The 18,309-nt window shown below is 44.6% G+C and overlaps 2 protein-coding genes and 1 long non-coding RNA gene across 12 annotated transcripts in view; 1 reads left to right on the top strand and 2 right to left on the bottom strand.

Moving 5' to 3' along the window:
* LOC128342209 (zinc finger protein 271-like) overlaps positions 1 to 5,100 on the bottom strand; it is a 17,018-nt gene extending 11,918 nt beyond the window's left edge. Inside the window, exons 1-2 of one of the 3 annotated variants that reach the window (XM_053289271.1) lie at positions 4,901 to 4,973; positions 1,015 to 1,289 (exon numbers count right to left, since the gene is read on the bottom strand). Coding sequence is in view for 1 of the 3 variants with exons in the window: in XM_053289270.1 (XP_053145245.1) it covers positions 4,888 to 4,915 (28 nt within the window). In the remaining 2 variants the exon portion in view is untranslated. Of the gene's footprint in view, positions 1 to 1,014; positions 1,290 to 4,169; positions 4,398 to 4,887 lie in introns of those variants that run through there. The other 2 variants (XM_053289270.1, XM_053289272.1) reach the window with 2 other exon arrangements.
* LOC128342221 (uncharacterized) overlaps positions 1 to 18,055 on the top strand; it is a 21,471-nt gene extending 3,416 nt beyond the window's left edge. The window contains exons 2-3 of the long non-coding RNA XR_008314838.1: positions 14,235 to 14,324; positions 15,402 to 18,055. This is a non-coding gene — a long non-coding RNA (uncharacterized LOC128342221). The remainder of the gene's footprint in view (positions 1 to 14,234; positions 14,325 to 15,401) is intronic.
* Positions 10,106 to 18,309, bottom strand: part of LOC128342211 (zinc finger protein 397-like) — a 37,269-nt gene continuing 29,065 nt past the window's right edge. For 6 of the 8 annotated variants that reach the window (XM_053289291.1, XM_053289288.1, XM_053289287.1 and 3 more), the window contains exons 4-5: positions 18,049 to 18,309; positions 10,106 to 11,345 (exon numbers count right to left, since the gene is read on the bottom strand). In XM_053289291.1, the coding sequence (XP_053145266.1) occupies positions 10,381 to 11,345; positions 18,049 to 18,309 (1,226 nt within the window). In that variant the 3' untranslated portion in view covers positions 10,106 to 10,380. The remainder of the gene's footprint in view (positions 11,346 to 18,048) is intronic. The other 2 variants (XM_053289292.1, XM_053289293.1) reach the window with 2 other exon arrangements.

Raw genomic sequence — 18,309 nt, 5'->3', positions numbered from 1 at the left:
TCATTGCCAGGTATGTCCCCACAGGCTAGCCACACATGCCTCCAGGAAACTCCCAAGCAGACTATGAAGACAATAGCCCCCCCCCCCCGCTGTTGCTCCCTAGCAACTGCTATTGAAAGGTATTTGATTGATTGATTGATTGATTGATTGTGCTGTCCAGTCCCTGTCGACTCTTAGTGACCACAATTTAAAGGTATACTGCCTCTGAACATAAAGGTTCCACATAGACATCATGACTGGTAGCCAGCCACTGATAGCCCTATCCTCAATTAAATTTGTCTAGTCCGCTTTTATTTATTTATTTTTATTCAATTTATATACCACCCTTCCTAAAGTGGCTCAGGGTGGTTTACATTAAAATTAAAAAAAACAAAACACTACAACTTACTATTACAAATATTTATATAAATATTTATTTATTTATATTTAATAATAAACCAATTAAAATCAGAAAACATTTAAACTGGATTAAAGCTCATTAAAATTAAAACTAGATAGCATTAAAAGCCAGGCTAAAAAGACAGGTCTTCAAGGCTCTCCTGAAGGCCTCCAAGGAAGATAAGCTTCTCATATTCACTGGGAGCACAGATGACTTTTTAAAAAGCCATTTGAACTAATGGCCATCACTGCTTCTTGTGGCAGTGAATTCCATAAGTTAATTAGGCACTATATGGAAAAGTGAAAACTTAAGAACATAAGAAAAGCCCTGCTGGATCAGGCCCAAGATGCCTCTGCAAAGCCCACAGGCAGGAGCTGAGGAATGCCTGCTCTCCTACTGCTACTCCCCTGCAACTGGTATTTAGATCCATCTTGCCTCTGAGGATGGAGGTGGCCTATAGCTCTCAGACAAGTAGCCATTGATAGACCTGTGCTCCATGAATTTATCTAGACCCCTCTTAAAACCATCGAGACTGTTAGCTGTTGGCTTTCTTTTATCTCTCCTGAATCTGCTGCCCATCAATTTAATTGGGTGACCCTGAGCTCTAATATTATAAGACAGAGAGAAAAACGTACCTCTATCCACTTTCTCCGCACCATGCAGAATTTCATAATCCACCCTGTAGTTTGTCTTTTCTAAAAGTATAGCACAGACCGAAGAGGTCCACCTGTCTGGAATTCTGGGACTGAAAATGCTGACTCGTCTCTACGCTTGGGGTTGAAGTTCCATCTGCACTGCACTCTCCACTCCCCTGTCACACTCTGGCTCTCTGTAAGGGTGAGACTTGTGCTGTGTGGGGAAAGTCTTCTCCACATCAACCCTTTTCAAGGCGAGGCCCAGTGATAAATGGCTGGAATGAAAGAAGCCAGTTAGCTGAAGTCAGGCTCTCTGTGTGACTGTCCACATTTATTTATTCGTTTATTGTATTTGTACACCATCCCAAACTCACATCTCTGGGTGGTTTACAACAATATTATTTGTTTATAAAACACATTTAAAAACAAACAAACATTAAAACAATTAAAAACCACAATTCAAGTTAAAAAGCTTGGGTGAATAAATGTGTCTTTAGAGACTTTTAAAAAGCGATCAGAGATGGGGAGGCTCTTATTTTAGCAGGGACTGCATTCCGGAATCAGAATGGCAACAGGGAGGGCCCATTCCTGAGTAGCCACCAGACAAACTGGTGGCAACTGCAGACAGACCTCTTCAGATGATCTCAGTGGGTGGTGGGGCTCATAGTAAAGAAGACGTTATCTAAAATACCCTGGGCCAAATGCCCTAATAGGCACATGACGGGATTTCAGTAAATTATGGTTACTCTGTTGGCCCCAAAGAACAGATGATGTTATGAAGGGGAAGTATAGCTTTTATTGGCCCTATTTTAAAAGGATATCCAGGTTTGGGCCCTGGATATCTGAAGGACGGCCTGCTCCCAAGGGTTTCTGCCCATTTGATAAGATTACCCCTGCTAACTAGGCAAAGAGGCACCTTTTACCGTGGTGATTCTCTTTATTTAGCAGGGGGAGAGTAACTGGCCCTCTCCACCCCCAGCACAGTACCTCCAGTGACTGTTGCTGGTGTCTGTCTTATGTTTCTTTTTAGAATGTGAGCCCTTTGGGGACAGGGAGCCATCTTATTTGTTTGTTATTTCTCTTTGTAAACCGCCCTGAGCCATTATTGGAAGGGCGGTATAGAAATCGAATTATTTATTATTATTATTATTATTATTATTATTGGAGGGGGCTCAGCTTCACATGCCAATGGTGGAAGAGGCTCGGCTGTCAAGCATGAGGAACAGGGCCTTCTGAGTCATTGCCCCAAAGGCTTTGGAATGCTCTCCCACCTGGCATCCTCTCCTCAGCCACCATGACAGTCTCTAGAAAACAAGTTAAAACATGGCTCTTCACTCAGGCTTTTATATGAGAGTACAGTTTTTACTGCTGCTGCTTTATATTTTTTGAGTTACTGTTTATATAGGTTTTTAAATTTTTATATTTTTATATTTATATTTAATATCTGTACTTTTTTGTATTTTAATTGTTCGTCGTTTTGATTATATTGTAAACCGCTTTGGGGTTATTTTAATGAAAAGCAGTATAGACATTGAACAATAAATAAATAAACAAACAAAGTTAATAAAGTATCCCACCCCAGAGCTCAGAGAACTCCACCTAGCCTCAAATCCAGTGCCAGGTGACCCTCCCGAGAGAGAGCAGCTGTTCTCCTCAGCCCCCCTGGCCACCACCTGTTGTTCTGAGTCATCACCTGCCTCACTTCTGCAGGCAGGAGGATCTGAAGAAGGGCTTCTGAGGTGGATCTCATCACCCAGAAACATACAGACAGGACATTATACACACACTAAATACCACTGCAGCATTCATAAACATCTTTGCAAACAAGTCTTATATGTGAATAACTTAAGGAAACAAGGGGTAGATTTTTAGCTGATTATATATTTTAAAATTGCATTTGGTTCTGAACAGTGGTTTTCAAACTATGGAAAACTGGATCCAGTAGTCCTCCAGCCTGCCAGACCTGGGACTGCAACCCCAATCCCATGCTGCAATATCAAAACCATCTTAACCCTCTGTTTCCATATTCTTCTCTCCCCTCAACCTCTCTCAGTCCTTTTTTTTTTTTAAAGAAGTGTTGACCATTCACAGCTGCTTGAAGATCTAACCAGTCTTGCATGGTGAAGTTTTCTATTACTCATATTCTATCCAATATGAGTAAAATGTGTTGTTCTTGCTTTATACTGCCAGAAGCTGGGACAGGGGTTTGTAGAAACAACTTGTGCTTCTGAGATGGGTAATTCCCAATGAGAGTGGTGTAGCACACCCTTGAATATGGTCCATCAACATAATTCCACAATAGTTTCAGCATTCAATTCCTTTCCTTCTGTCTGCCTGTGTGTATAAGATCTCACCAAACAGGATAAAATTAGGATTCCCAACATTCACCTACTTATACATTCTGTCTCAATACTCTTCCTTCTCTGCCATATTTACCAAAGGCTTAACCTTAACTGGACAACCTTTGTCCAAATTAAGGCCTGTACTCTAACCTCAGCCATCTTGCCCACCAAGGTAGTGCCTAACTACCAGAATGACCAGTTATAGGAATATAGGAAGCTGCCTTATACCAAGTCAGAACATTGATCTATCTAGCTTAGAATTAATTGTCTACACAGAGTGGCAGTGGCTTCTCCAAGGTTGAGGCAGGAGTATCTCTCAGCCCTGTCTTGGATCTGCCAGAGAGGGAACTTGGAGCCTTCTGCATGCAAGCATGCAGGTGCTGTTCCCAGAGCAGCCCCAGCCTCTAAGGGGAATATTTTACAGTGCTCACCCATGTAGTCTCCCATCCACATGCAAACCAGGGCAGACCCGGCTTATCAAAGGGGACAATTCATGCTTGCTATTGCACTTCCAGATTAAACCTTACAACAGTGCCACTACGGATCTGCTCAGTGTGCTTCCAAACTTCCTGTGTCAAGGTGCCATTCACATTTCCAATGCCTTCTTTCAGATTTTACCTTTGCACTATAGTACTACAACGTTGCAAGTCCATTGCAGAAAAATAGCGGGTTTTTCCCATTGTAGGAGTTTGAGATTTTGGGGATTGTTTTCAATACAATCCTGTCAAGTTGAAGCATTTTACCCCATTGTAGCGTGTGATCTGGAAAATGCCCACCACAAATCCCAGACTACTTTGGTGGGAACATATTCACCTTGAACTATACTGTGTGAACAAATCCTCAGCAAGCAATCTTTCTGGCAATCACCCTGTTTCTCCACCTTTCAGTATCCCCTTTATTTATACAGAAGGAATGGAATAGTTCACACAAAACACTAAAAACAACACTTTAGCATTGAATGTTAAATTGGACAGTCTTGGGATACATTTCTCTCCTTACCACTAAGTAACTTTTTAGAAAATGCTTACCTCCCCCACCTTTTAAATAAAATAGATATATTATTTTAAATACTTTTAAAAATAAAATATTTGAAATATTTTATTTTAAATATATAATATCTTTTCTCCGTAGATGTTACAGCAAAGCTTTTCATAAAAAGTCTGCTTGCTAGTGCTACAGCAAACCATGAATAATGGTATTACATTTACCAAATGCCAGTCTTATTTTCCACAATATATTTATTCTTTCCTAATATTTTCTGAGTACATGTTATGTTGGCTTGGCAATGTTTGCCCCAAAAGTTTTGTATACAACCTTTCCCATTTTTATCAGCACATTATCTATCTCTTATCTTGAATTACGCTAACTACCCTAAACATTTCTCCATTCTTATGAGAGTGTTTGCAAAAATATCAAGGGGAAACTATTCCTCATTAATATGATCCATCATACACATCCCTCCCTCCCTCTGACCAGCCTTTCCCAAACCCCCCCTGCCTTCCAGGCTTTCCTTTGCCTAAATAACACACACCCTTGCAGCTCACCTCTCCTGTAACCATTCAAAAGTTGGCTTTCCCCCACAGAACAAGACAACGGACCAGGAAGAGACCATTTCCCATCAGCCTTCCTCAAATTCCCAGTCCTCTCTAGGAACCAACCTCCGTTACTTTAACTCTTAGGATGTGTCAATATAAAATGCCGTAACGCAGGCTTCGTTCCCCGATGATTAATACACCCACTTCTGGGTTACTTGAAGTTGTATCACTCACCTTCCCGCAAGTTGAAGGGGAGGCCCTGCACAGGTTTCCAGTCTTCCTGTTTATATGCAGGGGGCTTTTTAAACAATGTGCCACCACCAGACACAAATGTGCCGTTCCAGACCGGGGTGTGTGTGTGTGTGCGTGTGTGTGCATGCAGTTATAAAAGAACATTTGTGCAGTTCAGAAATTCAAGTCATGCAAAAGGTGACTGACTGATGTTGTCTGTTGATGTGAAATGTGACTGAGAACAATGAGGAAAATAAAGTTTGTAGTCCAGGCTCCTGCAGAACCCAGACCCTAATCAAGTGCACCCATTTATCTTCCCCCTGTCAAAGAGCAAAGACACTTCCCACAGATTTCGCTGCAGCTCCCCATGGAGTCTTTCACAATGAGTATACAACTCTTTTGCAATTGTGCAGCCCAGAGGCATAGCCCATGTTGACCCCCTCCCCTGCAGACCCCCAGTGAGGAAGAAAATGAAGAAAATAGGGAAGGGTGGAGCTGGGGGGGCGGAGCGGGCAGGTTCTTTGAACCCATCCACTCATCTATAGTTACACCCCTGGTGCTCCTGCCAAATTCCTACTTCTGAGGATTTTCTCCCACTCTATGTAGAATGTGACAACATGTGATATCTGCAGTCCCCACACTCTGATCAGGAACTAGCAGCTTGTCACTGAGTCAAGGAGGCAGGAGGGGAGAGCTAAGTGTGGGCTGTTTCCCAGGCAGTGGGGGTCCCTTCCCTCATGGACCCAGGGACATATGTGTCCCTCCATGCAATTATAGCTATGCCCCTCACTCGAGGCAGCAAAGCATATGTGCACAGACAAGAAAAATACACAGGTGTGTATGGTAATGGTATTACCTGCAATTTTAGGCATTCTATATTGATCTGTATTAATCTATAATCTATATCTAATAGATATAGTTAAACACAAGGCTGAACCAAGCTAACGCCATCTTGAACTCAGTGTAAACTAGACCAGGGTTTTATGACCAGGATGCCAGTGTCAGCAGGCTCTGTTTTTTGTCAATCATCTGTTCTACCCTGGGTTTATCAGCAAACTGCTATTTACTGCCTGCCTCCCATTGCTATGCTCCACTGCGCTCAGGGCATGAGATGACACCCTGATAACCATTAGCTATATAAAAACAAACTATTTAACAATGTAGGGCCCCAACAATGGTTGTGCTGTGATCTTCAAGGATGTAACGATGACAAATCATTGGGGCCCACCTGACAAGAGCGGTGGTTTATTGTATGTGCTAATATGCTTAGAATGTATTCAGATGTGTCAACTCATGTCTAAATTTATTTATTTATTTATTTATCATATTTTTACGCCACCCAACACTTAGGTCTCTGGGCGGTTTACAACAAGGTTAAAAGTAAAACATTAATTAAAAAAAATAAAAGCAAGAAATTTAAAACACAATTTAAAATTTTAAAACAATATTCTAAAAACAACATTAAAACAATCACAACAATGTCAGTTAAAAGTCTGGGTGAAGAAATGCGTGTTTAGAGACTTTTAAAAAGATGTCAGAGATGAAGAGGCTCTTATTTCACTAGGGAGCACATTCCAAAGCCTCAGGGCAGCAATGGAGAAGGCCCGTCCCTGAGTAGCCACCAGACGAGCCGGTGGCAAATGCAGACGGACAAATGCCCTTTTGGGTCTGTCTTGTCTTTGGGAATTATCCCCTTGACGGTCGCTTGCTTACTCTGCAGAGATAATAAAGCTACTTCGAACTTAGAAGTCTCCTCTTGGTATGTGCGAGAATTGGTGATCAGCTACCAAATAGAAATAACCCGTTGTTAATTATCAATGGCACGTGCTACATGCATGGATTACACTTGCCTACCATTGTGCAGTTCTGAATTTTCTTTTTAAAAAGCCCATCTGTATGAAGCTTTGGTCACTGCATCTTAAGAAGGATATTGTAGAACTAGAAAAAGTGCAGAAGAGGGCAACCAAGATGATCAGGGGCCTGGAGCGCCTTCCTTATGAGGCTAGGCTACAGCATCTGGGGCTTTTTAGTTTGGAAAAGATGCAACTACGAGGAGACATGATTGAGGTATATAAAATTATGCATGGAGTGGAGAGGGTGGACAGAGAGAAAATTTCCTCCTTCCCTCACAACACTAGAACCAGGGGTCATCCCATGAAACTGAAGGTCGGGAAATTTAGGACCGACAAGAGGAAGTACTTTTTCACACAGTGCATAATTAATTTGTGGAATTCTTTGCCATGGGATGTGGCAAAGAATTGGATGGCTTTAAAAGAGGCTTAGACAAATTCATGGAGAATATGTCTATCAATGGCCACTAGTCTGGTGGCTGTGGGCCACCTGCCTCAGAGGCACAATGCCTCCAGTTGCAGGGGAGGCATGCACATACCTCTTGCCTGTGGGCTCCCCAGAGGCATCTGGTGGGCCACTGTGTGAAACAGGATGCTGGACTAGATGTGCCTTGTGCCTGATCCAACAGGGCTGTTCTTATGTTATGTAAATCATTCTTTTGTCCACCTTCATGAACTCATTCATTCATTCATTCATTAAAAAACTGATCCCTTCCCCCAACATTTGATCTCTAGATCCACAAGATGGCTAACATATTATTAAAATCTAAGACACAGATTTCAAACAGTAGAACAGTACCGGGATAATGCAGCAGCAGAAGTCAGTTAAAATGAGAAGAAACCAACAGCACTGTCAGCAAAACTGCATTATTCAGCTGAAAACAGTCAGTCAGGCCCAGCTCCTGGGAACCCCTGGAAAGTGTCCTCCCCAGGTCCCCTACTGCCTAGCGTGCCTTGTGAGGTTTGCTCCATCATGACTATAGGAAGCCTCAGGACACAGACAGAGGTGGTCTCAGGGATCAGCAGTGGGCAGGAAGCTGCCATATACTGAGTCAGACCATTGATCCACCCAGCTCAGAGTGTCAGCTCTGACAGGCAGCAGCTCTCTGGGGTTTCAGTCAGCAGTCTTTCACATCCCCATCTGGAGAAGCCAGGGATTGAAACTGGGACCTTCTGCATGCAAAGCATGTGCTGTAACACTGAGCTACAGCCTCACTTGGGCTCTTCTGAGCCCAGGAAGGGCTCAAACGCAGTGCAGACCCTGAGGCCCTTATCAAACTTGCCCTCCTCCTCAGCACCCTTCCTTACCTGGGTATGATGTTGCCAACTCTGGCAAAAGGTATTCCTGTATAGCATCCCTGTATAGCAGGGGATGTATAGCAGTTTTAAGAGTCAACATGGGATGGATGCTGTTTTCTGGAGACTCATAAGAACATAAACACAGCCTTGCTGGATCCAGCTCAAGGCCTATCTAGTCCAGCATCCTGTTTCACACAGTGGACCACCAGATGCCGCTGGGGAGCCCACAGGCAGAGGTATGTGCATGCCCTCTCTCCTGCTGTTGCTCCCCTGCAACTGGTATTGAGAGCCATTGTGCCTCTGAGGCTGGAGATGGCCCACAGCCACCAGACTAGTAGCCATAGATAGATCTGTCCACCATGAATCTGTCTAAGCCCCTTTTAAAGCCATCCAAGCTGATGGCCATCACCACATCCCATGGCAAGGAATTCCATAGGTTGATTATGTGTTGTGTGAAAAAGTACTTCCTTTTGTCGATCCTAAATTTCTTGGCGGTCAGTTGCATGGGATTACCCCTGGTTCTAGTGTTGTGTGAGAGGGAGAAGAATTTCTCTATCCACTTTCTCCACACCATGCATGTTTTATAGGCCTCTATCATGTCTCCTCTCAGTTGCCTTTTTTCTAAACTAAAAGGTCCCAGGTGTTGTAGACTTGCTTTGTAAGGAAGGTGCCCTAGGCCTCTGATCATCTTGGTTGTCCTCTTCTGCACCTTTTCCAGTTCCCTATCTGGAGAGGAGAGCTGGTCTCATGGTAGCAAGCATGACTTGTCCCATTAGCTATGCAGGGTCTACCCTGGTTGCATATGATTGGGAGACTAGAAGAGAGTGCACTGTAAGATATTCCCCTCAGGGGATGGAGCCGCTCTGGGAAGATCATCAGAAGGTTCCAAGTTCCCTCCCTGGCAGCATCTCCAAGATAGGGCTGAGAGAGATTCCTGCCTGCAACCATGGAGAAGCCGCTGCCAGTCTGTGGAGACAATACTGAGCTAGATAGACCAATGGTCTGACTCAGTATATGGCCGCTTCCTATGAGGGATCAAACTTCTGCTATTGAGCAATAGATGGCCCTGATTTATTTATGAAGTTGCCTCTACTGAGTCAAGCCCTTGGTCCATCTAGCTCAGTATCATCTGCAGTGACTGGAAGCAGTTCTTCATGGTTCCAGACAGAGGTCTTTCCTAGTTGCATTTTAAAATGCCAGGGATTGAACTTGGGCCCTTCTGCATGCTAAGCAGATGCTCTTCCACTGAATGACAGCCCCTCCAGCTTCTGGTCTTGTGGCCAGTCCTCCCCACCACCTCTACAGTTACTGTTGGCAGAAGGACTCCCCAAAGGTGACCTTTTCTTTGCAGAGGCTATATTTCCATCCCCTCGGTTCAGGATTCAAACCCACATCTCCTGTTTCCCTTTGTATATAATTCCCCGTTCTCGCTGAGCTAGGAAACAGCTGACAAGGCTCCCCCTCGAACCTGCTTGTTGCAGCTTATATTGTTCCTTATTCAGGTGGGCACCTTCCCTCTTCCTTGCAAAAAAACCTCTTTCCCCTCACACAGACATCTATACTATGTGTTCTGGTGGTGTTCTTTGGCATTGCTTACACATTATCTTTTGTGCCTTGCAGGACTCAAGGCTTCCTTCTCTCGGTCAGGGTTTCTCAACCTTAGGTACCCTGATGTTGCTGGACTACAACTCCCATCATCCCCACCACAACATCTGACACAACCTTGAGTACCCCTGCTATATGCAAAGGATTTATAGTTTCACCTCTGGGTGGAATCTTTGATATGATGTAAGGCTTGTGTTCTGACAGAAAGTTGTTTTCTACACACCAAGCATTTACAGATCTGTTATTTATTTTACATAGCTACTTCATTCTTTCTCTGCTCTTCAGTTTACATAAAGGAATAAAACAGTATTAAATTATTAAAATCTTTAAAAGCTTCCAGTAAAACATGCTATTGAGACCAGTAATGAATCACAAATCCTCAGGCAGAGAGTTCTACCTAAAAGGAACAACCACTAAAAAGGTCCTGCTTTATATAACTATCCTCTGAGTCTCACAAATCCAGGTATTTGAAGCAAGGTCTCAGAATAATAATTCTCCATTGACTTAAGTGCATGGGAGGTTAATATCAATGCTTCCCCCACCTTTGTGAGTTCTTTGATGTCTAATAAGGCTTGTACTTTGACTGAAACTCCTTCCACACTCAGAGCACATATATGGTTTCTCCTTTGTATGAATTCTCTTATGCTTAATAAGGTTTGACTGATCACAAAAGCTTTTGATGCAGTATGAGCATTTATAGGGTCTCTCCCCGGTGTGGATTCTCTGATGTGAAGTCAGGCTTGCCTTCTTATTGAAGCTCTTCCCACATTCCAAGCATTTATGTGGTTTCTCCCCGGAGCGTATTCTCTTATGTTTAACAACACTTGCTTGGCTACGGAAGCTCTTGCTACAGTCTGAACAGCTGTGTGGTCTCTTGCTTGTAGGAATTCTCTGGTGGGATGTCAGGTTTGCACTCTGACAGAAGCTCTTTCCACCAACTGAACATGTATAGGGCATCTCTCTGGTGTTAATTCTTTGCTGTGAAGCGAGTCCTGCGTTTTGACAGAAGCTCTTTCCACATATTGAGCATTCATAAGGCTCATCCCCTGTGTAGATTATTTGATGGTGAATTAGGCTGGAGTTCTCAGAGCAGCTCTTGCCATAGTCTGGGCAGCGATATGGCTCCTCCCCAGCATGAATCCTTTTATGGGAAGTTAGGATTCTGCTGCAGCTGAAGCCCTTCCCAAACTTCAAACCTTTGTTTGCTTTCTCCCCTGTGTGGATTTGCCAATGAGCACTGAGGCCTGTGCTCCTTCTCTGGCCTCTTGGTTTCTTTAGCTGGGCTGGGACTTCATGCCAGCCCCCACTCTGAGAAGGAACGGATTTATCCCTCTCTTCGTTGTGGCTTTGTTCTTGCCTCTTTGCACCATCTTGATGCCAAAGGTTCTCTTTCAACTCCTCATTTTCGCCTCTTTCTGATGACATTGCAGGTAGTTCCCCCTCATTTTCACTCTCCCACCCATCACCTGCTGGAATAAAGAGAGAAACCCCAATAAGAGCCAAAGGGAGGAATCCGTGCCTGACATCTATCACTTCTATTTGTCTCTAGCTAAGGGCAGCCTGGGGAAAGTTCCTCTCTTCCCTCTCCTACATTTCTCCCATCCTTTTCGATGCTGTGTGCCCTTTAAAGAAGACTACTTTTTATTTTCATTAGCATATGACCCGCTTTAGGCCAAGGAAAAGCCATTTTCCTGGTTGCTGCCTTTACCACCTGCTGGCAAACAACATGTAGTGGGTATTTAGGGGATTTATATGAGGATGAAATGAAAGGTGCTCAAGGGAACACTTTTGGATTGATTGAGGAGGTGGGGGTGGCCAGGGACCAAAAGGGGAGTGAAACAGTATTTCTCTAGCTTCCCCTTCTCACTGCTGCCAGTCTTGCTGGTGGACACCATTCCATTGCCCTCCTCCCCGAATGCCCCTTTGTCAATGATGCCATGTGATACTTTAGCACAAACCTCCAAAAAATTTCTTTGGCTGTAGGGGTCAGTCCAAAGGTTTTGGAACCAGACTACCTTCTGCTCCACGAAGGGGATGGACTCCCAGTTTGCCCCCAGCAATGCCCACCACCAGAATAGAGCAGACCCACCACTATCCCCCTGCAACACCCTCCACGCCGTTGGTGGGAGGGAAGACTCCCTTTTTTTGCTTGCTCACACCTTCTTTAGGTTGCACCTGTCTGGCTCAGGCAGGTGATGGACCAATGTGACCGGGAGGAGGAGGAGGAGAAGGAAACAGCCTGCCTTTGCTTCATCTGCTCACTCTGCCCCCCGGTTATAACCATCCATTACCTGGTTCACGTGCCACAGTTAAATTTTCTGGGCGCTATGGTGAACTAGCATCTGGGAATTGTTGAACCCTAATTTAGATTCATTTGCAAGGGACATTTTGGGAAGGAAAAATGACAGGCAATGATCAAACTACCAGACAGCCTCCCATTTGCCCCCTGAACATTGATGAAATGCCCCATTTCCACTCACAATAAAAACATCACCAGATGAGACCGTTTGTAACAATTAAAAACCAAACAAAACTAGCAGCCCCTGCAGTTGAGCAGAAAACAAATCTCTGTAGATCCTCCATAAATACCCCCTGAAAAAAGCTGATTCACTCAATGCCAAACAGCCATAAGAACAGCCCTGCTGGATCAGGCCCAAGGCCCATCTAGTCCAGCATCCAGTTTCACACAGTGGCACACCAGATACCGCTGGAAGCCACAGGCAGGAGTTGACAGCATGCCCTGTCTCCTGCTGTTGCTCCCGTGCAACTGGTATTCAGAGGATTCCTGCCTCTGAGGCTGGAGGTGGCCTATAGCCCTCTGACTAGTATCCGCTGATAGACCTCTCCTCCATGAAGTTATCCAAACCCTTCTTAAAGCCATCCAGGTTGTTGGCTGTCACCACATTTGTGGCAGAGAACTCCATAAATTGACTGTGTGAAAAAGTACTTTCATTTGTTGGTCCTACGTTTCCTGGCAATCAATTTCATGGGATGATCCCTGGTTATAGTGTTGTATGAGAGGGAGAAAAATTTATCTATCCACTCTCTCCATACAATGCATGATTTTATAGACCTCTATCATATCTCCCCACGATCATCTTTTTTCTAACTAAAAAGCCCCATGTGTTGTAGCCTTGCCTCATAAGGAAGGTGCTCTAGGCCTCTGATCATCTTGGTTGCCCTCCTCTGCACCTTTTCCAGTTCTTCAACGTCCTTCTTAGGATATGATGACAAGAACTAAACACAGTACTCCAAATGTGGCCGCACCATAGTTTTGTATAAGGGCATTACAATCTGTTTTCGATTTCACTACCCTAAATAGTTTGGGGTCATCTCAAATTGGGCCACCTCAACTTCTAGATCATTTATTAATAAATTTAAAAGCACCGGTCCCAGTACAGATCCCTGGGGGAACCTACTTCCCTCCATTGTGAAAACTCTCTATTTATACATACCCTGTTTCCTGTCCTTCAACAAGTTAGCAATCCACACATGTACTTGTCCCCTTATCCCATGAGTGCTAAGTTTCATCAGGAGTCTTTGATGAGGAACTTTGTCAAAAGCTTTTTGGAAGTCCAGGTATACTATGTCAACCAGATCACATTTATCCACACACCTGTTGACACCCTCAAAGAACTCCAAAAGGTTCGTGAAGCAAGATTTACCTTTGCAGAAGCCATGCTGGTTCTCCTCCAGCAGGGCCTGTTCTCCTATGTGCCTTACAATTTTATCCTTGAGAATGCTTTCATCAATTTGCCTGGAACAGACATTAAGTTAACCGCCCTGTAATTTCTCGGATCGCCCCTGGATCCCTTTTTGAAAATCGGACCATGTTACATTTGCTACTTTCCAGTCCTCCGGTGCAGAACCTGATTGTAGGGATAAGTTATATATTTTTGCAAGGAGCTCAGCAATTTCACATTTGAGTTATTTAAGGACTCTTGGATGGATGCCACCCAGCCCTGGAGATTTGCTAGTTATCAATTTATCAAGACAGTTTAGAACATCATCTCTTGTTACTTCTTTCTGACTCAGTTCTTTAGCCTCTCCCCACAAAAAGCCTGGTTCAGGAATAGGTATACGCTCAGTATCCTCTGCCATGAAGACACATGCAAAGAACTCATTTATCTTCTCTGCAGCCTCCATATTCTCCTTAATAATGCTTTTCACTCCCTCATTGTCTAAGGGTCTAACAGCCTCCCTGGCCGGTTTCCTGCTTCTATTTAAAGAAGTTTGTGTTATTCCCCTTGATACTTTTAGCTAAATGTTCCTCAAACTCTCTTTTCGCCTCCCTTATTGACACCTTGCATTTCTTTTGCCAGAGTTTGTGTTCCTTTCTGTTCTCTTCCTTTGAGCAGGTCTTCCAGTTTCAGAAGCAAGTCTTCTTCCCCTTTATGGCTTCCTTGACTTTACCTGTTATCCATGCTGGCATCCTCCTGGACTTAGAGGTACCTTTCCTCCTTTTGGGTATACATTCTAACTGGGCTTCTAGTATTGTGGTTTTGAGTAAACTCATTCTGGAGCGAAGTAACTCTCCTGATTTCCCCTTTCAGTTTTATTTTCACCATACTCAATTTGGAAAAGTTTCCTCTTCTGAAATTCAAAGTGTCTGTGTTAGACTCCTTTAGTGATTCTTTCCCCGCATGTATGCTGAAGTGGATTGTACTATGGTCACTGTTCCCTAAAGGGTTGATGACACTGACATCATGCACCAGGTCCTGGGTGCCACTCAGGATTAAATCCAAGGTGGTCTTCTCTCTGGTTGGTTCCACGACCAACTGTTCTAGGGCACAGTCATTCAGCGTATCTAGAAATTTGACCTCTTTGTTAACCTGCTAACTGGGCAAAGAGGTACATCTTAAATGTGGTGATTCTCTTTATGTAGCCGGGGGGAGTAACTGGCCTTACCCAGCCCCAGCACTGTATGTCCAGTGACTGTTGCTTGTGTTGATTTTATGTTTCCTTTTAGATTGTGAGCCCTTCAGGGACAGGGATCCATCTTATCTATCTATCTATCTATCTATCTATCTATCTATCTATCTATCTATCTATCTATCTACGTAAACCGCTTTGGAAACTTTTGTTGATAAGTGATATATAAATGTTTGTTGTTGCTGCTGTTGGTCATTACCTGACTGTGAATTTACCCAGTCTATGTGTGGGTAATTGAAGTCACCCATTATTACTGTCCTGCCCTGCCTCTCCTTGACACCTCCTTGATTTCCTTCTGATTTCCCAGTCACTGTCAGCGTTTTGCTCCGGAGGGCGATAGCATGTCCCCAGTAGCACATTTCCTTTCAGGCCTTGTATTGTCACCCACAGAGTTTCTGTGGAGGATTCCGGTCCTCCTCGGTTTTCTAGCTGCTTAGATTCTATCCCTTCTTTAACATACAGTGATATTCCACCTCCAAGGCATCCCTCCCTGTCCTTTCTATAGAGTTTATATCCAGGGATAACAGTGTCCCACTGGTTCTCTCTGTTCCACCATGTTTCTATTATACCCACTATATCTATTTCTTTGTTAGCAGCCAAGCACTCCAGCTCGCCCATCTTGACTCAGAGGCTTCTGGCATTGGCATATAAGCACCTATACAGTGAATCTCTTACTTGGTGCATGCTAGCTTTCTTTTGGCTGTTTGATCTCTTTGACCAGCTAGCAATAAAGAAGGGGCAAGATGTGCCTTTCTGAGGAGTGGTCCTCAACCTCTGTGCCACCACTGAAAAGGCCCTGCCATACCCCCATACCTCTGATGGACCCGGAACTGGAGATCGGTAGATGATTTAAGTGTGCAGGTAGGTTCACAGGGGAGGACCAGGGCCAGCATTGGCATTGATGGGCCCTGCTTGGGCCCAGGACCATCAGAAGGGCCCACTGCTGATCCCAGAGGCCACTTCTTTGCCCACTGCATTTGTGTGATCGTGACAGAGCAGCTCTTGGGACTCACCCGAGTAGGAAGGGGTCCATGGTCCCCCTGAACCTGGAGCCAGCTGTGGGGGTTAAGTATATATGCTTTATTCAGTCACCCAAATAAGTAGACCCAGTAAAGCATCAATAAAGAACACCTACTCTGTTTTAGAATAAAGCCATTAAAAATGAAGGAATTTGTTATGGGAAAGTGGTGTCGAGATTTTAAAAACAAGCATAAACAAATGAGGGAGATTTATTTCTCATGTTGGCTGCAATTTGTATGACAGTCTCTTTTACAGGATGTAGGTGTTTTCCTATGAAGCATTATGAAAGAGATGAGGCAATTTCTAGGGCTGTCACCTGATCAAAGAAATCTTCATCCATCCCATTATCAAAACTCATTTGATTAATCTATTAAATCTGCATACATCTGCATGTGAGAACAACCAGTAATGCTAAAGGGGGGAAATATGTTATTTCGCCCCCCTCCCCCAGAGGATGCATGCTTCTGTCACAGCAGGGTACCATCTTAGAAGAGTGAGAAGAGGAACTCCACCTTCTCTCTCACACACAGGTGCAGATGGCACTTGCTACCTACAGTTTTTAATATGCACATATGCTTAAAATAATGTTTAAGATGTTTAAATCTGCTGATCAGCATTGCCTTCTTAGCAGATAAAAATGTTTCAACTAACGAACGAAAGGGGTTTTCAGCCCCTTCTATCTTAGTTACCCCATATAAGCAGCCAAGGATGATAACCCCCAGAAGTAAATCTTGCCAAAGTTGCTGGGAAAAGAAAATGCAAGCTAAGCGACTTTCTCCTGGAATCAGGCAAAAACTAAACTAAACTAGAACATCAAACCTCTTGACTGCACACTGTAGCTTCCTTCCTCCTTCCGTCCTCTGGAGCCTCATGGCCACAGCACCACAGCATACCCCTGACCTGACCCTGCCTCCCCCTCCTCCTCTCCACATGACTGGCTAGCTAGGTGCTCAGATTCGGACCATCTCTCCCTCATCCTGACTGACAGGCTTGACAGCAAGGGAAACAGTGGCTGATCTCAGCATCAGCATTGCACTTGCTGCCAAGCCTGTCAGTCAGGTTGAGAGGGCTGGGCTGAGTGAGCACCTAGCCAGCCAGTCACATGGAGAGGAGAAAGGAGGGATGCTGCCTGACACTCCTCCCCTTCCCCTTCTGGAGAGGGAGCCAACAGTGTAGCCTGCAAGTGAGTCAGGGAGGTGGGAGGGTTCTGTGCGCCCCATGTAACCCTACAAGACTTCAGTGTACCCCCCCAGGGGTTCAAGGACTCTTGGTTGAAACCCCCTGCACTAATCTAACTGATGAACTAAAACAGGGGTCTCATATAACTACCCTCCTACAGATGCTGGCCTACAACTCCCATCATCCCTGACTACAGGCCATGGTGATTGGGGATGATGGGAGTAATTGTCCAAGAACAGCTAGAAGGCCGCAGTTTGAGACCCCGAACTAAAAACTGCAGCCCTAGCACTCACTAGTATCCAAGATTATTCTTGCCAGGGTTATTTCCAAACCCTAAATCTCTATGTGACAAAAGCAGGCTACAGAAATGCCCCCAAGTGCCCATCCCTGTGCTGCTTTACACTTCATCAAAGCATCCTAAGCAAGCAAAGAGTCCAAGAGAGGCTCTTGCAGGATGGATCAATCCAATGATTGTGGGAATTATTTGATGCGTCTTCTTGCACTGAGATACTACCCTGAACTGTGTAAGAAATTGTTTGCACAATCAATTCATTTCAACGGATTTCCTCTTAGCTCACACAATAGCGTTTCAGCTCGTGCTGAGATTTTCTCCACCTTTCCCATCCCCCGTGTGGATTTTATAATGTTTATCGAGGCTAACTCTTTGAATAAAGCTTTTCCCACAGTCCGAGCACTCATACGGCTTCTCCCCAGTGTGGATTCTCTGATGCCGATTCAGATTGGAATTGCTACTAAAGCTCCGCCCACAGACGGGGCATTTGTGTGGCTTCTCTCCCGTATGGATCCGCTGGTGACGGTAAAGCACTGAACTGCACCGGAACATTTTGCCACAGTCTGGGCATTCGTATGGCTTCTCCCCAGTGTGGCTCCTCTGGTGGATGATGAGTTTGGAGGTGGAAAGAAAGTATTTCCCACAGGCCAAACATTTGTGTGATTTGCCTCTGGCACGAGTCTTCTTAGGGGTGCTGGAGCTCTGAGGGAAGGGTTTGTCATAAATTTTGCGGCTGCTTCGTTTCTTACCAGAATCAGCTCCTGTCTGGGTTGTGTTTTTAATGAAGGCCTTGTACCCTCTCCTGCAAGAAATGGATCCATCCGCTCCCTCCACTGAGTGGATTCCCTGCAGATAAACTGGTCTCTCTCGACTGGGTGAGGTGATTTCCTGCTCGCAGCGCTGGGAGAGGATCTCTTCTGCTTTCCACAGTAACGTCCCACGTGGTCTCACTTGCTCTGAACTTTCTGACCTGTATGCCTCCCCCTGCTGGAGGGTCATCCACCCTTTGC

The sequence above is a fragment of the Hemicordylus capensis genome, chromosome 2 (assembly GCF_027244095.1).
Source record: "Hemicordylus capensis ecotype Gifberg chromosome 2, rHemCap1.1.pri, whole genome shotgun sequence".
Lineage (NCBI taxonomy): Eukaryota > Metazoa > Chordata > Lepidosauria > Squamata > Cordylidae > Hemicordylus > Hemicordylus capensis.
The sequence above is the reverse complement of the archived record's forward strand: the minus strand, read 5'-3'. Positions and strand labels throughout refer to the sequence as shown.